The following is a 26,418-nucleotide window of genomic DNA, read 5'->3' as shown; positions in this document are numbered from 1 at the left end:
CGATCAGTGCTTTCTCCTTCTGGCCCAATGCTGTTTGTTTCATTCCAGCATAAATCTATGTCATGGACGTTGGCCAATGCCTCTCTTTGACTGTGACTTAGAATTACAGTCGATGGGGGCCAACATCTAAAATGCCTCTTGGCGCTTAAATGACAGTGATCTACTGTGCAACACAGCTGACATTGCAACCGACAACAGAAGCAATCGACTCAGAAAAAACAACAACAAACAAAACAGTAAACAAACACTGAACACAAAACATAAATTAGCCATTGGTCAGTGGACCATGTCACATTTAAAGCAAAACACTAATTAGATCCATTGCCACCACTAGGTGGTCAAGAGTACATACAAGAGATATCAACCCTAAGTTTTACATTGGTTTAATCTGTTTTTTTTTTTTTTTAAAGATTTTAACATCTCTAGACAGTGTTCATCTCATTGTGAATGTGGACAATGCAACCAGCTGCCTTCCCACTTCCAAAGACCAATATGGCTGCTCAGGATTCAGGGAACAACAGACAAGGGTCACACAACACCGTCATGCAGGCTAGACTGCTACGAAAGTTTGTTCATTAAGGTTTAAGAAACCCTTTTTAGGATGCATCCAAGGGCCTTAAATGTTTTTTTTTTACCTTGGCATGATGGAGGTCCACTCCGTACATCGACAGCTTTTTCACATTCTCCAGGAAATGCATTTCAGCCTCAGCTGGCGTCATCCCTCTGAAGGAAAAGAAAAACAAACAAACAAATAAATAAATAAATAAATAAATAATAATACCTTTATGTATATAGTACGTCTCTGGCAGGAGCCCAAGGTGCTATCCAAAAGCATTAAATCATGCAAAGACCCTAAAAATTATTAAAATTTAAAAATGGAAAATGTTGACATACAATAATAAGATTAAAGCAGTGTTAAAAATCAGTAAGAAAGCAGTGTAAGAAAAAAAACACACCAAAGTAATGTGGGACACAGATAAATACAAAAAATATAAATAGATAAACAAACAAACAAACAAAAACACAACATCCGCTAATAAGACAGAATAGGCGAAAGTGGGTCTTTGTGTGTTGAGGTCTGCTATAGAGAAGGAGTTCTTAAAAGCCATGAAATATTGCAAGTCATCCATAGCAATGTCCTCTGGGGCATCCAGCAGTGGGAGTTAGAGCCACTCAGTGAGAGCCACTGAGCTGCCTAAGAAATGAAATCTTGTTTGGTTAAAAGGTTTGCTGAGCAGGAGCGAACACTGGCACCCGTATGTGGAACAGAAAAAAGTTTGCCTGATGATCTGAAATATAGCTACAGTGCATTTGGCTCCTCAGGTTAAAGTTGATTTAGTTTTGTTTTGGTTGAGTTAACGTTAGTCAACAGCAATACGAAATGAGAACAGACAATAAGGTTTGAGGTAATTACCTCCTTAATAAGTTCTTCTGGAAAACAAACATGTAGAGTTTGATTACCACATCCAGTAGCTCTAAAGAAAACATTCACTGAGGTCTGAGGCTTGAGCAACCACATACTTATAGTTCTTGTGAAGATCCATGACTTTCTCCTCCATCTCCTTGGTTTGATTTGGCGCGAAGCGGAACTCGCTGACGTACTCGCTGCCAAACTCGTCTGGGTCGTAATCCCCAAGCTCTGATTGTACAGAGTAGGACCCAAGCACAGTGTGTGTGGCAAAGGAGCAAGGCAAGCGTCCAGACACCACATCATCTCTCAGCTGTAAACAGAGATAGTACCTACAGAGGAGACAGAGAAAAGGGGAAATATATTATATGAAATATACTCAATATGTTGCAAATATGTATTTGGAGAATGAAAGATGTGTACGGACATAGAGAGAAAAGGCAAGAAAGGGAGAGAAGATATGAGGCATGGTGGCAGAAAGGATTAGAAGGGAGCTGATGGAGGGATGGAGGAAGAGGTGGGGAGGAAAAAAAGACACCGAGAGTAGGGACGGAGGTAGAGAGACCCAGAGAAACAGAGAGAGTCAGACAAATAGACAGAGAGGTTAGATGTGGAGCTTTGCGGGAATTCAGGACAAAGCTTCGGTTTGCTGAGCGACCTTTTCTCGCTGATCTGACTTGACTCTGAGTCTGTTCACTCAGTCGAGAGTCGCCAGGAGTTTAGAGGGACTTTGAACTGACCTTGTGATGTCCTCAGAGAGCTGGACTGGGTCTGGGGGGTAGAACTTCACATTAAAGGAGAAGTTCCAGGGGACTCCTAAGTGGCAGAGAGAAGGAAAGATTTTAGAGCCCCTTCTCAGAGTTGAGTAAAGACATGTATGGTCTACTGGGCTTCTTCATCTGGCTCCTGGGACAACCATACCCTGCATATGTCCTTGCTTTACATACCTGACCGACCTCATCATTGGCACTCTTAATTGGCTGTACCCACCTCATTTAGCTGCACAGACTTTAATCAGGTGTGCTTGGAGCAAAGCTAGATGAATGACATTACATTTACATTTTAGTCATTTAGCAGAAGCTTTTATCCAAAGCGGCGTACAAGGAAGAGAACAATCAAGCTACGGGCAATAGAGACCTAGTGAGGATATACAGTGAGGACAGGACTGAGAGCCTTCAGACTTCAACATTGGAGACAAAATTAGAAATATCCACAGCTAAAGCTAAACTTGTTTTTTTTTCTTCAGTTTACCGTTCATGGTCTCACCTCGAATCTGTTTCTTCATGTCTTTGGAAGGGTCCAACCAATTCTGTGAAGGACATCAAAGTCTTTGAGTTGTTCTTAATTTTTGAAGATAATTGAAAAATTCCTGATGCGATAAATGGTCATCTGGTTTTACCTTTTGATTTTCAATGTCGCGGTATGAGATGCCATAGTAGTCTCTCTCTAGAAGGTTGAGCTGCTCACATACTTTGTCAAAGAGCACCTGACCCTTGTCCCGTTTCTGCAAAGAGGAAAACACAAAAGAAACCTTATCATTTCAAGTTAAAGAGGTACTGCACACTTAAATGTGTTTTTTCAGCTGTAAACTAACTTATATGACTTCACTAGATGAAACACATACATTCTGGTTATCATTTTTATAAACATCTGCATTTTATGGGTTTATCTATTGTTTAAAATGATCCTGAACCTTACAAAGACAATGCTGAAGTGTGGGACCGTTTAGAGTGGTGAGTGGAGTCTTATTTTCATTTTCTAATCCAGACTCATCATAGGAGTTTAGTACTTTTCACAGTTAGCATTTTAGCATTTTTCACAGTTTGCAGTGGATGGAGTTAGAGGTGAAGCTCGGGGTGAAGTTACACTTTAATATCCAGAATGCTGTCACTGCTGCTCAACAAAGAAGAGGAGAACAGAGAAAAAAACAAGGAATTCAAAAGAACAGAGTGCCAAATATAGCAGTCCAGAGCGGAAGCCATTTGGCTTTTCAGTCCGCCTTCTGAACTTTCATCTTAGTGTCTCGCTGAGGAGATTAAAACCCATCAGCAGTCCCCCCTCCTGACCACTGCCCCCATTCATTACTCAGAAGAACGCCAGGAACAGGAAGCTTCCACAAACCACACCAGCTAAACCCGGCTCAGCCCAGCCCTCCAGAACTGCTCCACCACCTGCAGTACCACCACCACAACCTCCACCAGCACTACCAGCAGCAGCAGTAATATAGGGTGACCAGATTTGAGTTTGTGAAAGAGGACACTTCGTCGCGGGACCCCGCCCACTCCCCCAAGACTGAGTTTTTGGACATCTTTTTCATATGCAGATGACCCCGCCCCCGCCCCCAATCCCCGCGACGAAGTTTTGACATATTTTTCACATGCAGATGTCATGTACTATTGTAAGCAATGCAACTAGTGGGGGCGGCAAGGTGCTCAGTGTTGCCAGATTGTAAATGGCGTATCATATCAAAGGCTCAAAATGATCGTATTTGGAGGATAATTATCAAATCTGGCAACACTGGGAAGGCGGTCGACCAATGACAGTTCTCTCTACAATCAGAGCTCGCGCAAGAAGGTGGAATGTAAGCGAGATACCCTTTCCAAAACTTGTAAGGACGTAATAACTAGATTGTGAAAGAGACCAGAGAAACGGAAAATATCCGACAAGGCAAAATCCCGGACAATTTTGGAATCCCTGCCGGACGCATTTTTTAGTTCTCGAAAAGAGGACATGTCCAGGTAAAAGAGGACGTCTGGTCACCCTAAGTAATAGCAGTAGCAGCAGCACCAGCAACAGTAGCAGTAGCAGCAGCAGCAGCAGCAGTAGTAGCAGCACCAGGAGCAGTAGTAGCAGTAGCAGCAGCAGCAGCAGTAGTAGCAGCAGTAGTAGCAGCACCAGCAACAGTAGCACTAGCAGTAGCAGTAGCAGCAGCAGTAGTGTGCCAATGTGAAAAGCTGAAGCAGCAGAAGACAGGAGTGGGAGGTTGGCTCCACTGCCCCAGTGAGGGTGACTTATGGGGCGTCCACATGCTGGGAGGGGCTGACACTGCTGCAGAGAAGGCCTGGCTCACACCCCGGGAGAGACACTACTCACTGCAGGCTGACTGAAATCAAGAGGCTATGGGGGAAGGACGTGTGTGTAGTGTGTGTGTGTGTGAGTGTAGAGGACGAGATAGACAAGGTGTGTGTGTGTGTGTGTGTGTGTGTGTAGAGGATATGTGTGTGTGTGTGAGTGAGCATGTGAGTAGAGGATGTGTATGTGAGTGTGTGTGTGTATGTGAGTGTGTGTGTGTGTGTGTGAGTGTGTGTGTGTGTGTGAAGAGGATGTGTGTGTGTGTGTGCACGTGTGTAAGAGTGTGTGTGGGGGAGGGGATGAGATGAAGTGTGTGTGTGAGTGGGGTGGGGTGGGGTGGGGTGGGGTGGGGCTGCACTCATCTCTCATCATTTTCACCAAATGAGAGCCACTCAGTGCCTGGTCACTGCCTTTAGTCACACAACACACTTATCATGAAATATATTCTGAGCCATATCGAAGATAACTGCCACATTTATTCTGCATCTTTTTTTTTGCCTGAATGTAGTTTATTAATGTGGTCAACAACATCAAAACGAAATTTCCATACATAGTAAACAGTAATCTAGCAGTAACCATATGTAATAGAACGGTGTATAATATATTTTTGTATAAATAAATGAAAAGCCAGTAGTCCTTTGAAGGACTCACTACAGAGCCTCAACACAGTAGCAGGACTGTACGGGCTTTACCTCCAATGGAACAATAATTCACCCACCCGGCGCTAGTAATGGGAGCCTGTAGGGCCACTTAAATCTCCTGTAATACTCTGCATCGCACAGAGGGCTCTCTGTAGAGGACCTCCGTAAAAAAGACTCACCATGTCTGAAATCCATGATACTCTGGATTTCCCCTGCTCTCTCTTACTGTGTTATGTGCGCTGTAAGCCACGTCCTTAAAACATGCATTCATCACTTTTTGCTATATGGCTATCCAGAGTGTTAAAAATATATGACTTTCAGGCCACATTGCCTACTGAAAAACAACATCCTGAACGGTTGGAAGCGTTGCTCTTCTTTGTCTAGTTCAGAGCTTCATCTTTTCCTCTGCTGGAGTCATACTGTTGCCCGTAACTCGGCCCAGCGCTGTAGTGATTTCTCAGAGCAAAGGGATGAAAACGTAATCTTGCGATTACCGTGGCACTCACCCAGGGTAAAATATAACAAAACATGGCCTAGGGCTGGTGTAAAAACAGCCTGAGCCACCTAACCTAATTTAAGGGCTAATTATAACCGTTTCCACAAGACATTTTTGCAGCACTTCTGAAGCCTGCAATGGCAATGGCACCTGAAGACACCTCGAAAGCATACATACACCTACTGCTCATAAAATAAAACACAACAGATCTTAAAAACACGCTGCATGTGCCCTTGAAACAAAGGATGGCCCAATTCTCTGTCCCCTCCCTCACCCCCAACAGAAAGAAAATCTAGGTATTTCTAACGAAGTCAGATTATCCAAAACAAAACAGTCTGTCTCGTCTCTGAACACAGTCATCCCCAAACACCTAATGGCCCTGTGTGCCGGTGTCTACCCTGTGGCACTGCAGCCTCTCCCATCAGTGTTGGTATGGGCTGGTTAATTGGGATTCGGATATTGACCCCTTGGTCACTGCAGTGGTGATGAGAGTGAGTGGCCTACGTGTCCGCTGTGATTGTGAGGGCCCTGTGAGACGTGTCACAAGCCACGGATGCATAGGACGCACACACACACACACACACACACACACAAACATATACACACCCAATAATATCCACACACACACACATACACACAAACATATACACACCCAATAATATCCACACACACACACATACACACAAACATATACACACACACACATAATAATATCCACACACACACACACACACGCGCAATAATATCCATACAAGCACATAAAAAGCCATGCACGCACACACATGTGAAATTGTATCTGCAAACACACATACAGACACTCACACACACACTCCATCACCATTACTACCACTGAAATCTGTGCCAATATCTCAGTGATGCCCAATAGCCAGGACAGCCATCTCAATAATCACTGCAGCACACTAAGACAGGGACTCGCACTCTCTCTCACTCACACACACACACACACACACACACACACACACACACACACACACACACACACACACACACTCACACACACACACTCATGCTCACCGTCTGCCGCATCTACAACTCCACTGATACACACTCACAAAAACACACTCATTATGGCATATTGGCATACTCATGTGGATATTGACACACACACCTTCATCCAAAGGTCAATGCCAGTCAAATGCTCCTTCACATACCAAAGATGCCCATACACTCATACACACACACAAAAACACCCACACATCCAACACCCCAATGCCTCCCCCACCCCACCCCCACCCACTCCAGACAGCCCTCCCACACGACTTTATTATCTCTCCATTAGATGTAAACACTAATCTGGCCAAATCCTGGCCAGCAGATCCAACAGCACTAAGTAGATTGGTTGCCAGTTCTTGGCTGATGTGAATTTTGAACTCAGCATTGTCCTGCTCTGTCAGCCTGGCCAGTAAATAGGAGCGACTGGGCGGATTTATACAGCATGATGGATAGCCTCTGAGTCTAAGACAAGCTGACAGGGAGGGCAGGAGGGCTTGGTGACCCTTTCCAGGGATGTTTTTGTCGCTTTTTTGGGGGGATGAAAGAATAATAAAATGGGATAGACAGAGATTGAGAGACCAGTGGATATGGATTAAAGGGCAAAATAAAGACTGGTCCTCTCGAAGAGAAAAACATGGCAGTGCCTGCCTCTTACATTCTGATTGGAACAGAGATGACAGTATGGCACAAAAACAAACAATCAAAGAGTTGGAAGAAATGCTGATGAGTACCCAGAACAAACAGGGTTTCCCAAAGAGATGTTATCTGCCCAGAATGAATCAACTCATCTCTGCTTTTTGAAGAGATTTGAAGACAAACCACACAGCTGCACAGATTAGCTCAATCCTATAATTTCACAAAGATGCTTGTATCTGCACAATTTTCTCTCTAAAACTAAAGCCATTTCCAAACATCACACAGTAAGCTTTACTGAAACAGTCCACAATTGCAGCTCAACACCCTGGCAGAGTTCAGAAATGCTATTTTTGACAGAGAACCCAGACAAAATCATGACACTATATTTTGATCCGAGTGTAGACTGTAGCATTATTTATGCCTTTCTAAGATTCCAGCTAGCACAGAAAGCCATGAAGCTAACATCAGAATGCTAGCATTAGCTTGAAAGACATTAACATGTTCTATTTTCAGTGTTGAAATCATAGTGAACACTGCACCTTGGACTTGAGCCCAGGTAAAGGCAGCATGCTTGTGTTGATGACGAACATATCAACAGGGTCATAGCAACAGAATAGCCTGTGAAGAGCAGCCCTATTGAGCATGATAACACACATTATGAACCGGCAGGGTATGTCCTACAGAGTAAATGACTTGTATTGTTCCACTGTATTACAGCGGATTTGTTTGTTTCTGAAGCGTTTTCTCATCGCATCCTCCTCTCGTTCACTGCAGGGTAGACAAAGAGAAGTCGGGTGTATGAAACAGAGGCGAGCAGAGAGAGCGAGACAAAGTGTGAGATAATGACGATCTATCAGAGGCCCAGCCTGAGAGGAGGCTCATACTGACAAACCCACTCTGGCTGAGGGGAAGCAGCTCAGCACGCACAGCGTAACAGCTTTTCATTCTTCTCTATCATTAGGACCTGATCAGCATGCCGTTAAGGCGTCACTGTTCATTTATCTTTTGAATTGCCCTGGCCTAAGGAGACCAGTTCCTTCATCTGTTTCTATTCTGAAAAATGACACCAACTGAACTGAATAAAAGGATATCATAAAATGGTACGGCCCATAAAGAAATAAAAATCCCCATAAACATACTGCAGCATGCTTAAAAACTGTACGTCATTTCCTTCCATGTTTCATTTCATTGAATGAAACTCAGACACACATGTGTATCTACTGTACGCTGTCTACCCTCCTCCCCCCTCCCCCTTCTCCCTTTCTGGCTTCCTCGCTCTCTCCTTCCCTCCTCTCCTTCTTCTTCCCTTCCTCCTTCCCCTCCCCTCCCTGGCTCTCACCTCCACTACGCAGGTGTAGTCGGAACCGTCCAGGAGGGTGACTTTGCACTGCATGTTCTTGGGCCTCTTGGCCGTCTTCCCCGGGGACCTTGAGAGCCTGCTGGTGGACGAGCGCTGAGAGGCGAGGTCCTCCTCGCCCAGCTGGTAATCGCCCTTCCCCTGTGGGACGCCGCCGCCTCCTCCTCCGAACTCTCTCTCTCCGTTCTGGCTCCCGAGGAGGGGAGAGGAAGAGAGAGAGAAAGGGAGGGGGGAGAGGGAGAGAGAGAGAGAGAGAAAGAGAAAGAGAAAGAGAAAGAGAAGAGAAATGAGGGTTAGTTGTAGACATGCTTCAATGGCTCTCGTTGTGGCATAACGTTAAGGCTCCCTCGAGGGACCAGGAGGATTGTGCTGAACATATATTTTTGCACGGGGTGTTGCAGTAGGGCTCCACACACGGGGAGAGTGGAACACAGGGACTCAGTGCAGGGATCAATTCTGTGTGCGTACGTATCATCTAAAAACAGCAAATGTTAAATAATGTCAACCCTTCATCTGTAGTAGTAGAGGAGCCCTCTCATAATAATTATAAAAGCCCAGTTATACAACAGTCATTGAACCAGGAGAGGAGAGACACAGAGAGAGAGATGGATACAGACAGACAGACAGAGGGAGGGAGAGAAATAGTGTTTATGTTATTTTTATGTTTTTTTATGTTGTCATAATTTTTACAAACAATGCTGTCTTTCTCTTAATGAACACAATGATAGTTTTACCACTGTAATAACAATAATGATTTCAGTGCCACTGTGGAAGATTGCAGAAAGTGAATGCATGACTGGGAAGAAACGGATGAGTGAGTGAGTAACAGAGAATGAATGCATGAATAAGAGAGTGACTGGGTGAGGTAATGTAGAAGAGAATGATTGAATGAATGACTGAGCGCATTACCTGCTCTTTCCTGAGGGGGGTGCTGTGGGCGGCGGCTGGGGGAAACTGCTCGGGGAGACACGGTTGGCTGGCCTGGGCGGGCGGGGTTGTTTGGGCGGGTGCAGCACTGGCCTCCGGATTAGCCTCCAACTCTAAACCTGGCTCTGTTGTCATGACGATTCAGACTGCAACAGGAAGAACAACACAACAAAAATGGTGAAACTTTTTAAACCTTAATAAAATCCCATTCTATTACTATCTACTAATTTCTCCAGGCTGTCCACTTCCAATTGTCTGTATAGCAATTACAGGCCGCCACCTTTAAAACAATGCCTGTGTCAACCTGACCAAGAGTGTTAGTACATGACTCAGTACTAGCACTCATGTCACAATATTTCCCTGAGGCTGGGAAATTACTTCTCTACGCTGTTGTAAATGGTTGTTTAGCACATTTTACTTCACAACCCACATTGCATATTGATGGCATGGAATGTTTTTACTGTGAATTATTGCAATAAACATCTCAGGCTCACACACTAATAAATCACCGTGACACACTCCATCTTGGACAACAGAGGTGCCCATCGAAAGGCAGCTCTCCATGATTTCTGAGGGCAACTGAACGCTGAACTGAATTTATGATCAATTATGAATATACATGCACTTGTGCAATCAGGAGACGAACAGCCATTTGTCACCTGTCACACACACGGTCGCTAGGCTAGAAAAACTCCAGCTAATGGATTCAACCTTGATAAGAATTTTAATATATAACCATAACCCATGCCTTATTCGATTCTCTCCAACAGAGGGCTTTCATCGTGAGGGCAAAGATCATATCCATGTCTTACACGACAATTTACTGAGCTAATGAGTCCCATCAACACGCATTTGTTAAAGTGATTATTGGGCGTTGTGCTAATTGTTATTTGTCTGAAATGTACTATCATTCATTGACTTTGAGCAATTGATCTAAATTACAGATAACTGTGATCCAAATTAACTTGGGGACACAGAGCCTAAAGGCCTACATAGCATCTTTGTATTACATGGAAAATGAAATTCTTCACGCAAATAACAAAAGTCTCTTTACGTCACACTATTTTGCAAACAAAATAAGACCAAATGAATGCTTCAAAGACCATTCAAGTGAGTGGCAGTGGCATATTTCATCTTTGCTTTTTTGTTTATTTCAGTCACAACAAAACAGCATCCACAAATCCTCCCCATACCCCTATGATTAGGCTTGACAAGTTATTAGCATTGACAAATGAACAGCAATCTAAAACAGAAACATGAGAAGGCTAGCGCTGCGGTGCTACTGTGAGTCTGACAGCACACCCAATACCCAAATGTCTGAGAGGGGCCGGGATTGGGGGGGGCGGGTGTGCATTGGGGTGAAGGCCTGTCAGTCAAATGCGGCTATTTTCAGAGTGGTGTTTACACTGCTGTCTTGGTTTCAGGGGTGAGGGGTGGAGAGTGTGTGTGTGTGTGTGTGTGTGTGTGTGTGTGTGTGTGTGTGGTGAGTGGTCAGCTTTCTTGCACAAATGCTGAGGGGCTTCCAGTATTACACCCCCCCCCCCCCCCCCCCCCACACATACACACACACACACACACACCAGAGGCAGCCCAGGAACGAGGTGGGCAGCAGGAACACCATGCCACACCACGCCCTGCAGAGCCTTTCACTGGCTTTCGTTTCCTTGGCACCCTGCCAACCCACTGCACTGTCCTCCTTCACACACACACACCCACACATTGCCAGGGGATTTGGCTTGTTTGTTTTCTTATATACTGTATGGGTGTCGTGTGTTTCTTCTTAGCCACAAAAAATGCCCTCTGATGTCCTTATGGGCTGGACACCCTGATGTAGCTGGGACATATTTTAGCATGGCATCTGTGTTACGCAACCAAATGGCCACAGAAAATATTTCCAGAACATAAATGAAAAATAGACCCCCAGAGGCAACACTGGGTAAGTTAACACAGCCAGAACAGGGTGTTGTAACTATACTAATCCCAAGGGACACAAGTACATGAACAGAAACCACTCTAATTTAACAGACTTTTCCTTCAGACTAGTGTATATGGAGCCCAGGGCAATTCTCTTGCTTTAATGTTATATAATGTCGGTCAGGCTCCTGTTTTGCAGACTTAAAACAACAAGCTACTACAGTCCCCTGGCATTCAGGTACTGTGGGGTGGGGGGCAGTTTATGTGTCCTGGTTACCATGGAAACCATATTGTCGGAGGGTAATAAAACTGACAATGCCCATCCATCTACAATTAGACTACAGCATTTACGATCTGTGCAACCTGGACGAGCTGAAGGAAAAACAAACACCTGACTTTTAAGAACAACCAGACATGCGGTTATTATTAGTGAGAATCCATCAAGTGACAAGTGAATTATTCATGTGAAATTAAACATAGAATTTGTTAGAAGCGTGGTAGCCTAAATTTATGGGTGCATACTTAGTACTTAGCCACAAAAATATCCAAACATAAACGTATGTAAATAGTCCAGACAAATCATTTTGTTTATTTGAGACGGTATTTCTACTGCATCACCTGGACAATTTTATGGGTTTTTGGTGGCTACCTTGTGATTAGAAAAGACTTTGTATAAATAAAGACTATTTTAAAATTATTATTTTTGGAGTGTGAGCAGGCTTTGTTCTCTCTGAGTTATCTGAATCAGAGGTTTTCTAAATCGGGTCTTGACTACTTCTGAGTCTTCATCCTCTATTTTCCCTTTCAATCAATCACCACAAAGTAACCATAAGAAGAAACTCATTTTTATACAGAATGAAAAAGAGACAATTGATTATAGTCTTCAACTCAATTCCATCATGAAAAAAAATAGCAATGCCTAATGAATACCAATGGGGAAAAAAAGAAAATGTCACCAAATCTCAGGTAAGTTTAAGGTAACAAAATGGTTACTGGGAAACGTAACGTGTTTATTTGGTTCCTACGTAACAGCCAAGCTAAGGATGGAGACAAAAGGCAGAAGCTGTTCACGAAGTGTGACATATAGCATACCACTCCAGCCCAGTGCTGACCAATAACCATACAGTATACCACTCCAGCCCAGTGCTGACCAATAACCATGCAGCATACCACTCCAGCATGCTGAACAATAATGTATGGGACATAAAAGGGACATAAAAGAGATAAAAAATAAAGATCACACCTTGAATGGAGTTCTCAGAACACCACCAAAGTTTGCCAAAACGTATATTATCTATATCATCGGTTCCCAAACTGGGGTACGCGTACCGCCAGAGGTACGCAAAGTGGTTCAGGGGGTACGCGGGGAGAAAATTTCCGCGATAACAGAAAACGGACGGAATTCGCAGAATGTACCGTTTGAAACAGAATTGCAACTTTCAGACGGAAACATCATTTTGTGCATCAAAATCGCCCAAATGTCCCTGTATTTTGTCCTGCAAGGCTGTATTTCTTTCTTATAAACACAACAACGATCGCAACAATGAACAATCATTAATTAGAAAACAAAACCACTGAGAAAATGTCACGTCTGTGCTGAACTCCGCTCCGGCCACGCCCCCCTATTCAACACAGACCTCCGTAGCCTGTCAAATGAATTCGCTCATCTTCCCAATCGCCTGAAAATAATGTTTTTTTAGTCTTCTGTTCTGTTGATGGCTGGCAAACAACAACCTTAGAAGGTTTGGGTCACTTGTGGCACATATTATTCACTCATTTTAAGCCATCAATCTACCTCTGGGTGAACAAAATGAGCCGAAACGGATTAAAACGGAATTAAAGTAATAGGTGAAAAGGAAAACTTTTTTTTTTCAACGGGGGGGTACGCAGCTGGAGATTAAATGTCTGAAGGGGTACGGGACTGTAAAAAGTTTGGGAACCACTGATCTATATCATACTATACTATGTTCACTATGAAACATGTCTGAAAATGAAACCTAAGAATCACAGCACCCTCTCCCCCAAAATACAGCCTCCCTGAACCCAGCCCATTAGTGTGAATGAGTTTACAGCATATGAGCTATGGTGTGGCATTCAGAGAGCATTTAAATGTGCCCTGGGGCTAGCTGTAAATTATTACGCCATAATTACTGGATTATTCCTAATGACAGTGCTACCAAGACCATAATCAACCAATTTGAGTGTTGTGCTTGCTACAATTTGAATGCCTTTTTAAATATCTTCGTTCTGACACTGCACGACCGCAGAACATTTACCCAGTTACGGAGAGAACAGTAGAGAAAGACTAGCCAGCCAAATGAGTGAAGGCTACACTGTACAGGCTACTTAAAAAGCTCTAATCTGCAATGTATTTTTTTTCCTTGTCAGTTAGGAATCCCACACTCTTCTCTTTAAAGCTAGAGGCTATTCCTAATCCCATCCTATCTCATCCATGCGTGCAGACCATGAAAGGCTCAGCACTGACACTATCAAAGCAGAGACACACATACATACGCACACACAGACACACACAGACACACACACACACCTACGCACACACATTATGAGCTTGGTTAAACGCTGCCTTCGAGGATGAAACGACTGAGGTGATTACGGACGACAGCCGCATACGTGATGGCGGTCGACTCCCAGTGCCATAGAGATCACGGGCATAGAGATTAAACGAGACTGGGAACATATGTGTTGAGCTTTCATAGCCCTTACTCACACTAATGGGTCATTGGCTTTTTTCATCAAGCCTAGCTGTGGGGAAAATCCAGTGGCCGTCGCCTTAAGAGGTAATTTTATAGATGGTTTATCCCAATGAGTGTGAGGTCAATGTTGAAAGCTTCTTTTCAGAAGAGCAATGCCATTTGAGAAAAAAAGCGACAGGCATTTACACTCGTTCAGAGATTGTATCCCCAAAATCACCTGTCAATACAACAAAAGTGCCCTCAAACCCTCACAAAATGTAACCTGATAAACATCTATTTTAACTTTCTTATATTCAGCGTTTCTTCTGCCAAATGGCAGTAACTTCACAGGAGAAGTGACAGCACAACAAAAGACAAATCAAAGCAGAGGCATTCGCCCAAGGCACCTCGACGTCCTGTCAAACAAGGTCATGCTAACTCTAGCCAGGATGCGTTTGATGCCTGCTGGCTGTCTTGCCTGATGGCAGTATTTCTTCACAGATGTGCATTGTGTGTGTGCGGCGAAGGGCTGCCCGTATGCCAGATACGGACGTCAGATGAAGTGATTCTTTGTCGCCAGAGACAGAGGGGATGTTCTTGCCCGCGAGTGCGGGTCCATTGGCCATAATGCAACAGGAACGTTTTAGGATGCTGTGACATCCAATACTACTAATCCCTGTCCAAAAACCTCAGCCATGACCCTGGTCAGAGCAGACTCAGCAGAGTGGTCCCGCAGATTTGGTGTAATAAGATCAAATGTGAGAGTGAGGGGGGGGGGGGGTAGAGAGGACACAGGAAGGAAGAAAGACAGAAAGAGAGAGAGAGAGAGAGAGAGAGGGAAAGAGAATGGAATAAATGGAGGAGAAGATATGGGTCTTCCAAGCGACAGGGGAAAGATTAAAGCTTGAGAGTGCTGAAGACAATCTCTCTATTGCATTTTTTTTTCCGAACACCACATCAAAAACGCAAACAGGAAGGCAGCAGCTGTGCTTCCCCTTCCCTTATTAGCATTCCCTCTCTTTCATTTCTGCTGGAGCGCTAAAAATAGCCAGCGACGTGCCTCTCGTCCCTGGTCCCGACGGGCCAGGAGCGGGGAGCCTTCTCTCTCCCCCCGCTGAGTCGATGCAGGGGTTGCGACATGTCGAGGGTAGAACAGACTTAAACTCCTCAGATGAACAGAGAAAGAGTGACAGAGAGAGAGAGAGAGAAAGAGATAGATAGTTAAAGAGAAGGAGAGTAATCAGGCTTCTGATCACACAGAGCCCTCAATCAAGGCAACGCCTGAGAGTGTTGGCGTGCACGGCGCGGTTAATATTGCGACATGCAGGCTCTCACCCATACATCAATGGGAAACAAATTAAAGGTAAACGCTTGACTTATCCATCCATCCACCATGCTGTCGAAGCCATTACATTTACAGGGGGGGAGCGAAAGACAGAGATAGATATGGAGAGAAGAAGACAGAGAGACAGAGAGAGAGAGAGAGAGAGACAAACAGACATACAGTCAGACTTGCTTTTTACACAGACTCAATCATATTATCCTAGGGACTAGGATTCATCTGCAAAGTTGAGCATTCTGGGACCTCAGTAATTTCCTGAGCGGGGGAAAGGTTCTTATGAGTTTGCTGCAGTGCCCACTGGCATTCTCACAGCGGCACCCTGGCACAATAAGAATTGCGTCATGACTGCATCAGGATTTTTACAATGAGATACAGCTATGGTCTGGAGCTACAGTTTAGCAAATTACCACCATTCCAGATCATTAGCGACATCTTTCTTTATTACTGCTTCAACCGTGGAGACAACTGTAACTAACACTGACAAAATAAAGAAACAGTCCCTCTGCAAAACAAGAATAATTGAACCATGAGAAACCAAGCTGAGGCTGCGGACTTAAAGAGCCTTGATCTCTGGCAAAGCAGCACCTCCAGCTATGTTCCACTTTTCACTGAACAGGAAAGGAGATGTACTGGCAGTATTTTAGAGCATGGGCCTCTATTTGCTGGCTTTTGTCAGAGCAATATTCTTTCAGAAGCAACCTCTCTGTTGATGGTACAAAATATCCATTGACAAAAAAGAAATTCAAGTCTTCGATCAGCATATTATTTTCAGAGCGATGCAACGACACCCACCCAAAGGTCTATAATTGATAAGAAACAGGAAGCCAGTAAATTGGATAACAAAACTGTGTTTAGTCCTTGTTTCCATAGCAGCCCACGAGCTTTGTTAGACACAACAGCAAGAGCACCCGTCAATGACTCACAACAGAGCTTCTCTGCAGGGAGAGCGGCATTAATATTGCATTAGCGAAGAATGGCCACTTCCCGGAAAATCATATTCACATTTGTTTCACAAGCAAAACACAGGGCCGTAATTGGCCTATGGATGGGCCTGTCTTTCATATTTCAGTCACAGCGAAGGACTGCCATCCAACGTCCCCAAGTAGTCGATAGTATAGTGGTAATTTAGTTGGATGTCGAAGAAGACAGGGTAGGGTGAATTATTTATGGTATCATTTTCTGTCAAGCTAAACGATTGAGGTTAGCATATCACAGACAAAGCTCTGTAGATTATGTTGGAATGTGACCAGAAGAGCCCAAGTTTAATGGCCAATGTGTCACGAATACAACAGAAGCCAGATGCCGTGTAAAAGTGAGGTATTTAGTATGAGGTAACTGATAAACCAGTACGACAGCAGTGTTTGGAACTGGTTCAAAGAACAAATCGCTTACAACAACACCACCACAAGCAATCCACCCAGTGAGACTAAAGGGTGAGGAGCACGCTGTGATGACAGAGTGGAGTACTCCACTGTGCTAAAGATGGCGCTTTTCCAAACCAACTACCCACCTCCGCACAAAACACATAAACACATTCAGAGGGAGAGAGAGAGAGAGAGAGAGAGAGAGAGAGTAAGAGAGAAAAGATGCTGGTCTGTAGAGGACAGAAAATCCACCACTCATACATCACTCTCCAGACTCTGGACTTGGACAGAGGGCTTCACCCAAAAAATGCAGTACGTGATGAATGTGTAGCTGGTGTCCCTCACGGTCACAGACCTTAATATGATATACGGCTTCTCCGCAGCAGGCGGGAGCCAAGCTGGCACAGAGAGCTGCCAGCCCCATGCATTGTGATGCACACATTTAGACCCAGGCCTATAATTAGATAGTCTGCCAGTGGAGGCTTACGAGGGGAGCTTAGCACAGCTGCACAGAGAGAGAGAGAGGGAGGGAGGGAAAGAGAGAAGTCCGTGTTGCACATCGATTTGGACTCTGCCCCGTGAGAGCCATCAGAGCATGGCTACCATGTCACAGCTGGATGTGCAGAACCAACCTCAGAAACATAACTGCTGTGACCTCTCATCACCACGTTCACCTTCACCCAAACATTCCCTGGAGAATGACAGAGTTATATGACATTTTATAAAATTCAACAGTTTCTTCACATTTTTTCAGGGAATGTCCACCCTTAAGTCTTTCTTCTTCATAAAGCTGAATAAGGCTCATGAATTTCACTAAACCGCAATGTGTTCCTATGTCAATGTTTCCATGGAACCTAATCATGCCCGTATCTACCATTAAGGACACCGCAGTTATGACAATTTGTTCTACAGGTTTTGCATATTTCATTAAAATACAATAATGAGAATAGAGCTGACGACGACTAAGATCAATGAATTTACGCAGCATTACATAAGTTGGTTTTTCTACAATATGGGGTGCGTTCCTAGAAACCTTGTCATAAACATGACCTAATATAGCCTATTGTCAAATAATACCAACTCATGGACTACTTATGTAGACTTTTGTTATCATTTAAAAATTTCAACAGGGGAGACAGGGGAGAGCAAGAAACAGGCAGTTTGTCCTGAAGAGAGAGTCAGGAGGAGAGGCGAGGGAGAGAACAGGGGAAGGTCCTTCCAAAGAGAAGGAAGGAAAAGAAGAGGAAAGAGAGAGCAAAAGAGAGAGCGAAAGAGAGAGAGAGAGAGAGAGAGAGAGAGAGAGAGAGAGAGATAGAGAGAGAGAGAGAGAGAAGGTGAGCCAGTCAGCAGATCCTGATAAATGCTCTGCAGCCGACTCTGTACATTTATTTATCATTAATCCATAATTCCTTTATGCTAACATATGTTATACTTCCTTGCTAGTCTTCCTCTTAAATCCTCTCACTCTCACACACACAAACACACACACACACACACACACACACACACCGACACACACACAGATACTCCTGTTAGATAGCAAACTCACTTATCAAATGCCTTTGTTGTGGCTCTATGTATCTCAAACTGCCCAATGTGTGTATATATACAAAACAATGCAAAACAAGTAGGCAGAAGTGGCATCTATTTGACCAATTTTTGCTCATTAATGCAAAATGTATAATGTGCCAAAATACGTTAGAATGCATTTCAGTATTAGTCTCCTACCAGTTTAAAAATCCTGCCTATGGCCCTGAACCTAATAATGATGTTCCTGATGATCAGTGTAAAGATGTGCGCTTCCTGGTAGCTAGTTCAGCTTTTCATGGATGGAAGAAAACCTGATTTAGCCAAACCACAGCGGCGATGTAATCAATCAGATGTGGTGTAGCTGGAAGAGGCCGAAGACACGAACTATGAGCATCACTAACGGTTTGAATCGAAAAAAACTGACCAGGTGTTTCATCCTCATGGTTTATTTCTGTCTGACTTGTGTGTTTTCAACATCCGATCAGCGTTCGCTTCCTCAGCAAGAATCCTGCTGCAGAACTGCAATGCCTGGCAAAGTTGTCTCCTTCAACAACGGCGTGCCTTCATCACTCCTCCTCTCACACCTCTGTATGTTTGAGTCTAACACAGGCCATCTTAAGACTAGCCATGCATGCTGTCTCCTTCAGCTTGGCTGCGTCTTCTTCATTCATTCCCTCCACGGCAGTTTGCCTCAGATCACCCCCAACAATGGCGACGACTCCCGCTCGCGTTTCATCTGATTTAATCTCTGCTCGCTTCTCCCGGCTCTCCAGACGACTATCAGAGGGACTGGGGGAGACAGACAGCATCCAGAATGCGCCGCACTCAGGCCAATTACCCCCGTGCACGGCTGCAGCTGGGCCTTTTAAAAGGATGGGCTCGTAAAAGATACAGCCAGCGCACAAATGACCCCACAGCACTCAAGGGGACGGCGAGACATGACACACGGATGTCCACCTGAACTCGCTCAACTTTTCCTTCTTCCTTCATGGGGGGGGGAATCTTGGAGGACCTGACCCAGATATTGTACTGGTGATCTGTCAAATATACACCAAGCAAGATTGAAGTGGGACAGTGTTTTGATGGCTTGCCATAGGATAACACCGACCTATCAATCACACAGTGCAGGACTCAGGGAACAGGGAGAGTTCTCGAGTCAACACCGTAGGGGGAGTCAGTGTGGCTGTCACAGATTGCGCAAGTATGGAATATTTTACACAACCTAAACCCCCCACCCCCTCCCCCTCACACACACACACACACACACACATCCTCAAGGCTCCCCAAATGTCCAGTGCATAATGGATGAATCCCTAAGAGCGAGATCATGAATTAAGCATTAACTCAGTATGTCCGCTCCTGTCATTAATCACTTTTCTCCTCTAACCTTGGTTTAAAGCAAAAACAGTGGAAATAGCCTACAGTCAACCTGAGACTGAGGTAATATTACCAATACAGTACAATAGAGGTAATCAAGACATCATTGCTACAGACCAGGATTAATATATGGATTTGTGTAACATTAATGATATTATTGTTGATTTAATGCATAGGACCATGTAAAATGTGGAGGTGTACTGTGTGGCAAGAGATTACTTATGATTTAACCATAATGCTTGGCCATCATTTTTTTCATGGAAAATAGGAAACACACACAATTATCCACGCATACACACATATCCATCAATACCACTGCCATTAAGAAGTATAAGATACAGCTGCCATAAAGTAGTACAAGATCAAACATGGGTTAATACTGATTCACTTTCAGATTTGAAAACTTCAATCCAGAAATCTGGGTCTAAGTAAGATAGCCTTCACATCACAAAACCATGTATGGGACAGTCTCATCTACTGAAGTAAGTCCCTGAATCCCAACGTATGTGAGCATTCGATCAGCCAAGTCCACTCTTACCCAATGCTCCCTTTAGGCTGATCAAAAAAGGTGGAAAATGTTTTTTTTTTTCTTTCGATTTCCATATTGAGTGAGAGTGTGGCTGTCTGCCGACTGGCGCTGATTTAAGTATCCCAAGGTCTGCCCTTGTGTCTAGGGAGTGACCTCCAAAAACAAACCCCCAGCAAAAACACCCTTGAACTAAGGTCTTCTCTGTATAAGTTAAATGAAAGCTTGTTATGCACCGGTACAGTCTATTAATGATGTTCAAAGAATCTTATTATCTCCCAAAGGCACTATTTACATCAAAAGTGTCTAGCCAATGTCACATGCTAGCTATGTTTGCTGGTTGCAACTGATCATAATGCGTGTTACAATTGTCCCCAGCCGACCTCTCCAAATATTTGATAAGATAATTGGAATGTAACACATTTTACGCAGCTAATAATTATCTTAACATCTAGTTCAGAAATCACAGATCACAACCACCTGTTACTTGGGTTCCTGTCAAATCGCATCAATTGTACAGTCAAAATCTTGCGTAAAACTTAAAAGTTACAAATGACAAAAAATGACTTCTGTCAATAACTTTTGATTGGGACACAAGCTGAAATTGTGAGCGTAGCATACTGATGCCATCACACATGTTGTCTGTGAGTTTCATCGCATTACACATTAATTAAGCAAGTTACAACTGTCACCTGTACCTGGTCTCCCCTAGAAGCAATGCTAGCGGATGAAGAATTGAAACCGGAGCAAGACGAATGTGCAAATGTATTCACCAAAGGGCAAAGGCATTGTTTCCTTCCTGCCAGCTGGGTTTGGGAATAGGCTAATATATCAGTTTGCACCATTAGTGGCTAAGTAGGAAGTATATCAATCCCATCTCAATGGCGATTGATTAAATGCCGATCCAATGGCTTCAAAATTACCCTGAAGTCCACGCCCATTAGGATGCTACAACTGGAATCAATCCCCAATTGGGCGTGGCCAGCGTGGTTATTAATTTGTCCTTCCAGAAAGGTGGTGAGTGGTGCGAGGGCATCGTTCTGACCTGCTTTTAGGTTCCACTATCACTAAATCACCTTTTTATAATGTATGGTCTGATCCTTTCCCTTGGACAGGGTCACTCGGGGGCATGGTGCCAATAAATCCCACAAATAGAGACCACTTGACACTTGGGCCCAAAGCCATTGACCCATATTCAGTGAGGCAACATGACAGATTACTTATGATTTACCCAAAGCTTTCCAAGGATGTGTAACAATCAAGAGAAAAAAATGATGGAGGACGTCTCAAGGCTATGGAAGTGAAGAGAGAGAAAATCTGCTGAAACCTTGTGCCGTCTTTTACACAGTATTCCAAATCTACAACAGATGAAGAATACAGCACCACAATCACCAAATGCTTGGCAAAGCTATACATGTGTGGTGTTGCATTAGGAAATGGATTGATGAAAATGTGGTCGCTAATGCTAAGACTAAAGTAATATGTTGACCATTGGTCTGCCCTAGATTTCATAGAAGGGAGAAAATGAGATTCACGCTCAAAGAACTGATTAACTAAGGATTTGAACTGTATCTTAGAGCTAAATCTAAAAGCCTTTAACTTCACAGATCTACAATTTCAATTTCAATACGTGCATTCACCGGTCATGACTGGTCATGGTCACTGATAAGATAGATTTGAGTCTCTTAGGACCATATGTTTCTGATTATGAGTCAGGTATCCAGCAAATCCAGTACAATGTCTACTGCCACACCTAAACTAGACAATACAACAATATCCCAGCAATAAAGCGGTTGATGTAAACACATGTTCCAACCTACCTACATTCACACATTATCTCGTGGCTGCTATTCAGACTGTGGGGGACAGGGTTTGTGGCGTTGTGAGGGTGTGGTCAGTGAGGCAGCAGCCAGACTAGTGTCCCGAGGGTGATGTGCTTGGATGTGACCTGCACTGCATTACTAATAAGACCCAAATGGCAGCAACACAATCGAATCACTAAGAACCATGCTGCCATGTTACCGACATGCACAGTCCACTTAAACAACTGTGTCATAAATTACTGGCAATCAATGACCATACAAATGGTTCATACAGTGTACATTTTCAGAACATACTTAAGTGAGCGTATAAGACAGTAGGTCTTACAATGAATAATTTGTAAACATGGGCTGTAACTGAGAAATACAAAATAAAAACGATAAAATAATATATTAAGATTATATACAAGAGTTTAGAAATAAAGAGTCTAACAGTCTAATGCAGAATGAAGGAAGGTACAGACTGCTTAGGAAGAATTGTACAGTCATCATGCTTCATTCAGTTAGGCTATTTGAAGTGCAGGCCAGAAGCCTTCTGTTGTACTACAGACATGACACAGAGCACAGTTCTTTACGTGAATAAAAACACACTGAATGCGTTTAGGGGCACCAGGGGGAAATACACACGCTCCGAAACAGATTTCACACTCAATATTTTATCATTATGCTTCCTCCCTCCCTCCATTCGGCAGCTTTTGAGCAGGCCCCACCGACAACCGTAGGACGAAAGCAGCGGTGCATCCTGACCTAGTATTGCTACTGTTGATAATGTACTGCAAGTTGCGAACCGGCGTGTGTTCTCAAGACCCAACATGACGTGATCGGATGAAAATCGCACCATCAGTCGGGTAATTGAGGGCACGGTGGCCGCATAGAGAATCCCGTAGTAGAGAGAGTGGCCAGGCCACACCCACCGCATTGCAGAACCACATCTCGCTGAAACCGGTGAACTTCAGGATAGCAAGTCATAACTGTCATACCCGCGATAGGCACCTTTAAGTTATCAGAGGGTTGCAGAGGAGAGACATCATCTTCAAGCACATCTTCTATTTCAGCTGAATACACAGAGGAAGTAACCTGTAACTTCTCACTTGAACTTAACCGTCAATGACTGTTATGACAAAGGTAGTCCATAAATCTATTATGCTACCAACTGGTTCAGAATACCAAACATTGTGCAAGGGAAGCACAACATCGACATACGAATTGTCTTTAAGTAATGAGATATTCTCCCTGCAGATGTGTTATCCCCTTTACAGTAACCAAACACCTAGGCAGTATTTTAAGGACAGTCGCTCCGTCATCTATGCGACTCCAACTGATGCAATACCGGCTTTTAGCTTATTAGAACCAAACGCCACCAATAATCTTTGCGCATCTGACATTTCAATGACCCGGCATTATGAAAATCCTGCCATAGAATAATTGCATTTACCGCTTGTGCCGTATTCTCTCCGCTGGGTGATGTGCTGCAGTTTCCCGGTGCGGTTGATGCTGACTCCGGTAAAAGTGTCCCCGTATTGCGCTCGTGCAGCTGCAGCAGCTCGCAAGCTAAACTACACGGGGCAGCGCAGCATTCTGGGAAACCCACGATTAACGTATAGCTCACAGACACACGTAAATAACCGATGGTGGTTAGAGACAGCCCCAAAAACCAGCCCTGAGGCCATACTGTAATGCTGCACTGAGATAAAGGAGTAAAACACAGACTCTAAGAAAATGACAAACCAGTTCATTTCAAAAGGTGAATGAAACAGTGTTGTAATACACTACGAATAGTATAGTAACCGTCATATTCAATTTCAACACCACTGCTGCTAATAACTTCACTGGTAAGCTTAAGCATCTTATTACACCATATTGACCTTCAATGGCAAGTATTTTTGTCAAGGCCATAATTATAAATGTACAGTGACAAATTGTTGCATTACAGGGACATAACAGTACACTGCCTTCCATCCGATTCAACTACTCAGTCAGACACAGCAGGCTATCTGATACGTATACCAACCACTACACACACTCAGACTGGCAGACCCATATAGCTGAGCCGCCCACGCTCCATCCCCTGTGCATGCACCGCAGACCCGTATTATTATGACCTTCAGTTCAGGACCCTCTGCAGCTGAACCATTAGCATCCAGGCGAGCCTGGCTGACTCGATTCCATTTCGCGATCCCCATTTCTCTAAAAATGCCAGGGAAACACAATTAGACCATTTAAGACTGCGCCCCTGCTCTCATTCCATCTGCTAGGGCCCGATGTAGAACCATTACCACCAGGCATATAATTGCAAATCAGTCCTGACATTAGTGTTTCAGAAATGTATAATTTTTATTCCAAACAAAACTGTGGTTCAGTCAGTCGCCTTTGCCGAATGGTGTGGAATCATCCGAGCTGTTTTGTTGCATAAATGGAGAGCGCAGTCTAATCAATTTGAGTAAATGTTCCAATTCAACAAAAAGTGGATGTTAATCCATGTTCTGTAGTTTTTGTTAGAATCACTGACAGACTCAGATAGTCTTGTTTTTGATATGGAACAGTGTGTACACATTCCTGTGTAAACTGAAGTAACCTGAGATAGAAATGGACAGATGCTCCATATTCAAGAACTGGGATTTCCCCCAACATTGACACTCCAGGCAGAAATCCATAAGGCAAATACATCCAAGACATGCTGACTACTTTCCACTGTGACATGAAACTCATTGTTTACACTCTCAAAGCCTCAGAGGAGTTGACCAGCTTTCCCAAAGTAAGACAAAATATGATCGATTAAGTTTCTAAAGGTACAAATCCCCATAAATAGCTTATTCCCACAACAAATGTGCATGGCAGTTGATACACAGCTGTGACACTGCAATAACATGCAGGCCAAACGCAGATCAAGTCATGTTCAAAAGAATTTGAAGACATCAAGATGTCATAAATGCACAATCAGATCTATCTTTAATTTAAAACGGCACACATTTGATCCAGACCTCTACATGCAAATCACTGTGAAATTTCATGTGTTCAAAAGAAGCCTTGTAGCTGGCGATGTCTCCCGGACCCCCTAAGGAGAGAATGATGTGCGTTACAGATCCAATCGGGATTGAGAAGAAAATGGCTTGGATGCGTCCCAAGCGTAATCAGGCTAGGTTCTGCCACATCTGTTTCAGATGGTGGCAATATCGCTCCAGCCATTAGGCAAAGAGCAGTAGCAGCCCTGTTCAAAGGAGTGGGGGGGGGGGGGGGGGTGTCTGGTGGCACTAATGTCCATAATTATGGGTACAACTGATAAATCAAGATGTTGGTTGTGTGTCATAATTCACTGGTTTTTTGGGGGGTATATAATTGCATTGGCTACCAAAATTGTTCCTGAAAAGTTGAGATTTTGAGAGGACAGCAAATGAATTGATTGCCACCAGCTCAAACAAACAAAACAACAATTTGTGAAGTTGATCTTTTTTTTCAACAGCAGACCACATTAATTTACAACACACAACAACACCCACATCTTTCACAGCCAAGACTCTTTTTCATGTTCCTTCATTTAAACCCAGAGCCCTGGCACTGCAGATCCCCAGCCATTTTGTTAATAGTCTATATGTCTGCATGGAGGAGTGTGAGCTTCGCATGCAGATGAGCTCTGTAGTCAGACACAGGTCTCCAGGATACTGCGGCAGTTAAGTGCTCAACGAGACCAGTCGAGCACAACACAAAGCTGCAGAGTGACAAACAAAAAATAAACAGCCACCCCCAAAACGCAAGTGGAAGACGAAAGCGCCTGAAGACCTAAAAATGGGGCGAGTGGAGTCAATCAATGCTCAAGTCAGTCAGCGCCTCCCGCTCCTCACTCTTCAGATAGCGCTCATTAACATAGGGGCTGTAATTATCTCGGGTGGAGGAAGAAAAAAACAAGGCGTCAGATTGAGCAAATTCATTTAATGCTCCGCTAGTCTCTGTGCGCCAAGCAGGTCAATCACGCTTTAATCAGCAAGTTAATGAATTTAAGTGCACTTCAGAAAGTACTGTCAAAACAGCGCGGGAGATGGAATGGAAAGACCAGTGCAGGGCCACTGATGATGAAAGCGCCCTTTGTCGTCTTTTAGCCCACTCCAAAGTCAAACCCAGAATTCAGCCTTTTACAGACGCCACTGAAATCCTGCCGCCATGAAGGCAAAGTTGACCCTGCTTGACATCTCAACAACACAACCTTTTTGTTAGCACACACACTCTACAAGACTTTTGGCAATGCATTCAATGCCAAATACCCGTCCAGCTATCTTAAAAGTCTCCACATTTAAAAAGCATCTGAG

At 43.9% G+C, this 26,418-nt stretch overlaps 1 protein-coding gene across 5 annotated transcripts in view; it reads right to left on the bottom strand.

Annotated features, from left to right (window-relative positions):
• Positions 1–23,830, bottom strand: part of epb41l3a (erythrocyte membrane protein band 4.1-like 3a) — a 45,934-nt gene extending 22,104 nt beyond the window's left edge. For 2 of the 5 annotated variants that reach the window (XM_031583542.1, XM_031583538.2), the window contains exons 1-8: positions 23,553–23,829; positions 9,534–9,697; positions 8,607–8,810; positions 2,808–2,912; positions 2,675–2,717; positions 2,149–2,224; positions 1,522–1,740; positions 636–723 (exon numbers count right to left, since the gene is read on the bottom strand). In XM_031583542.1, the coding sequence (XP_031439402.1) occupies positions 636–723; positions 1,522–1,740; positions 2,149–2,224; positions 2,675–2,717; positions 2,808–2,912; positions 8,607–8,810; positions 9,534–9,686 (888 nt within the window). In that variant the 5' untranslated portion in view covers positions 9,687–9,697; positions 23,553–23,829. Of the gene's footprint in view, positions 1–635; positions 724–1,521; positions 1,741–2,148; positions 2,225–2,674; positions 2,718–2,807; positions 2,913–8,606; positions 8,811–9,533; positions 9,698–23,552 lie in introns of all 5 variants that reach the window. The other 3 variants (XM_031583540.2, XM_031583539.1, XM_031583543.1) reach the window with 3 other exon arrangements.
• Positions 23,831–26,418: the final 2,588 nt, after the last annotated feature.

This window comes from Clupea harengus, chromosome 17, assembly GCF_900700415.2.
Source record: "Clupea harengus chromosome 17, Ch_v2.0.2, whole genome shotgun sequence".
NCBI classification, from domain to species: domain Eukaryota; kingdom Metazoa; phylum Chordata; class Actinopteri; order Clupeiformes; family Clupeidae; genus Clupea; species Clupea harengus.
The sequence above is the reverse complement of the archived record's forward strand: the minus strand, read 5'-3'. Positions and strand labels throughout refer to the sequence as shown.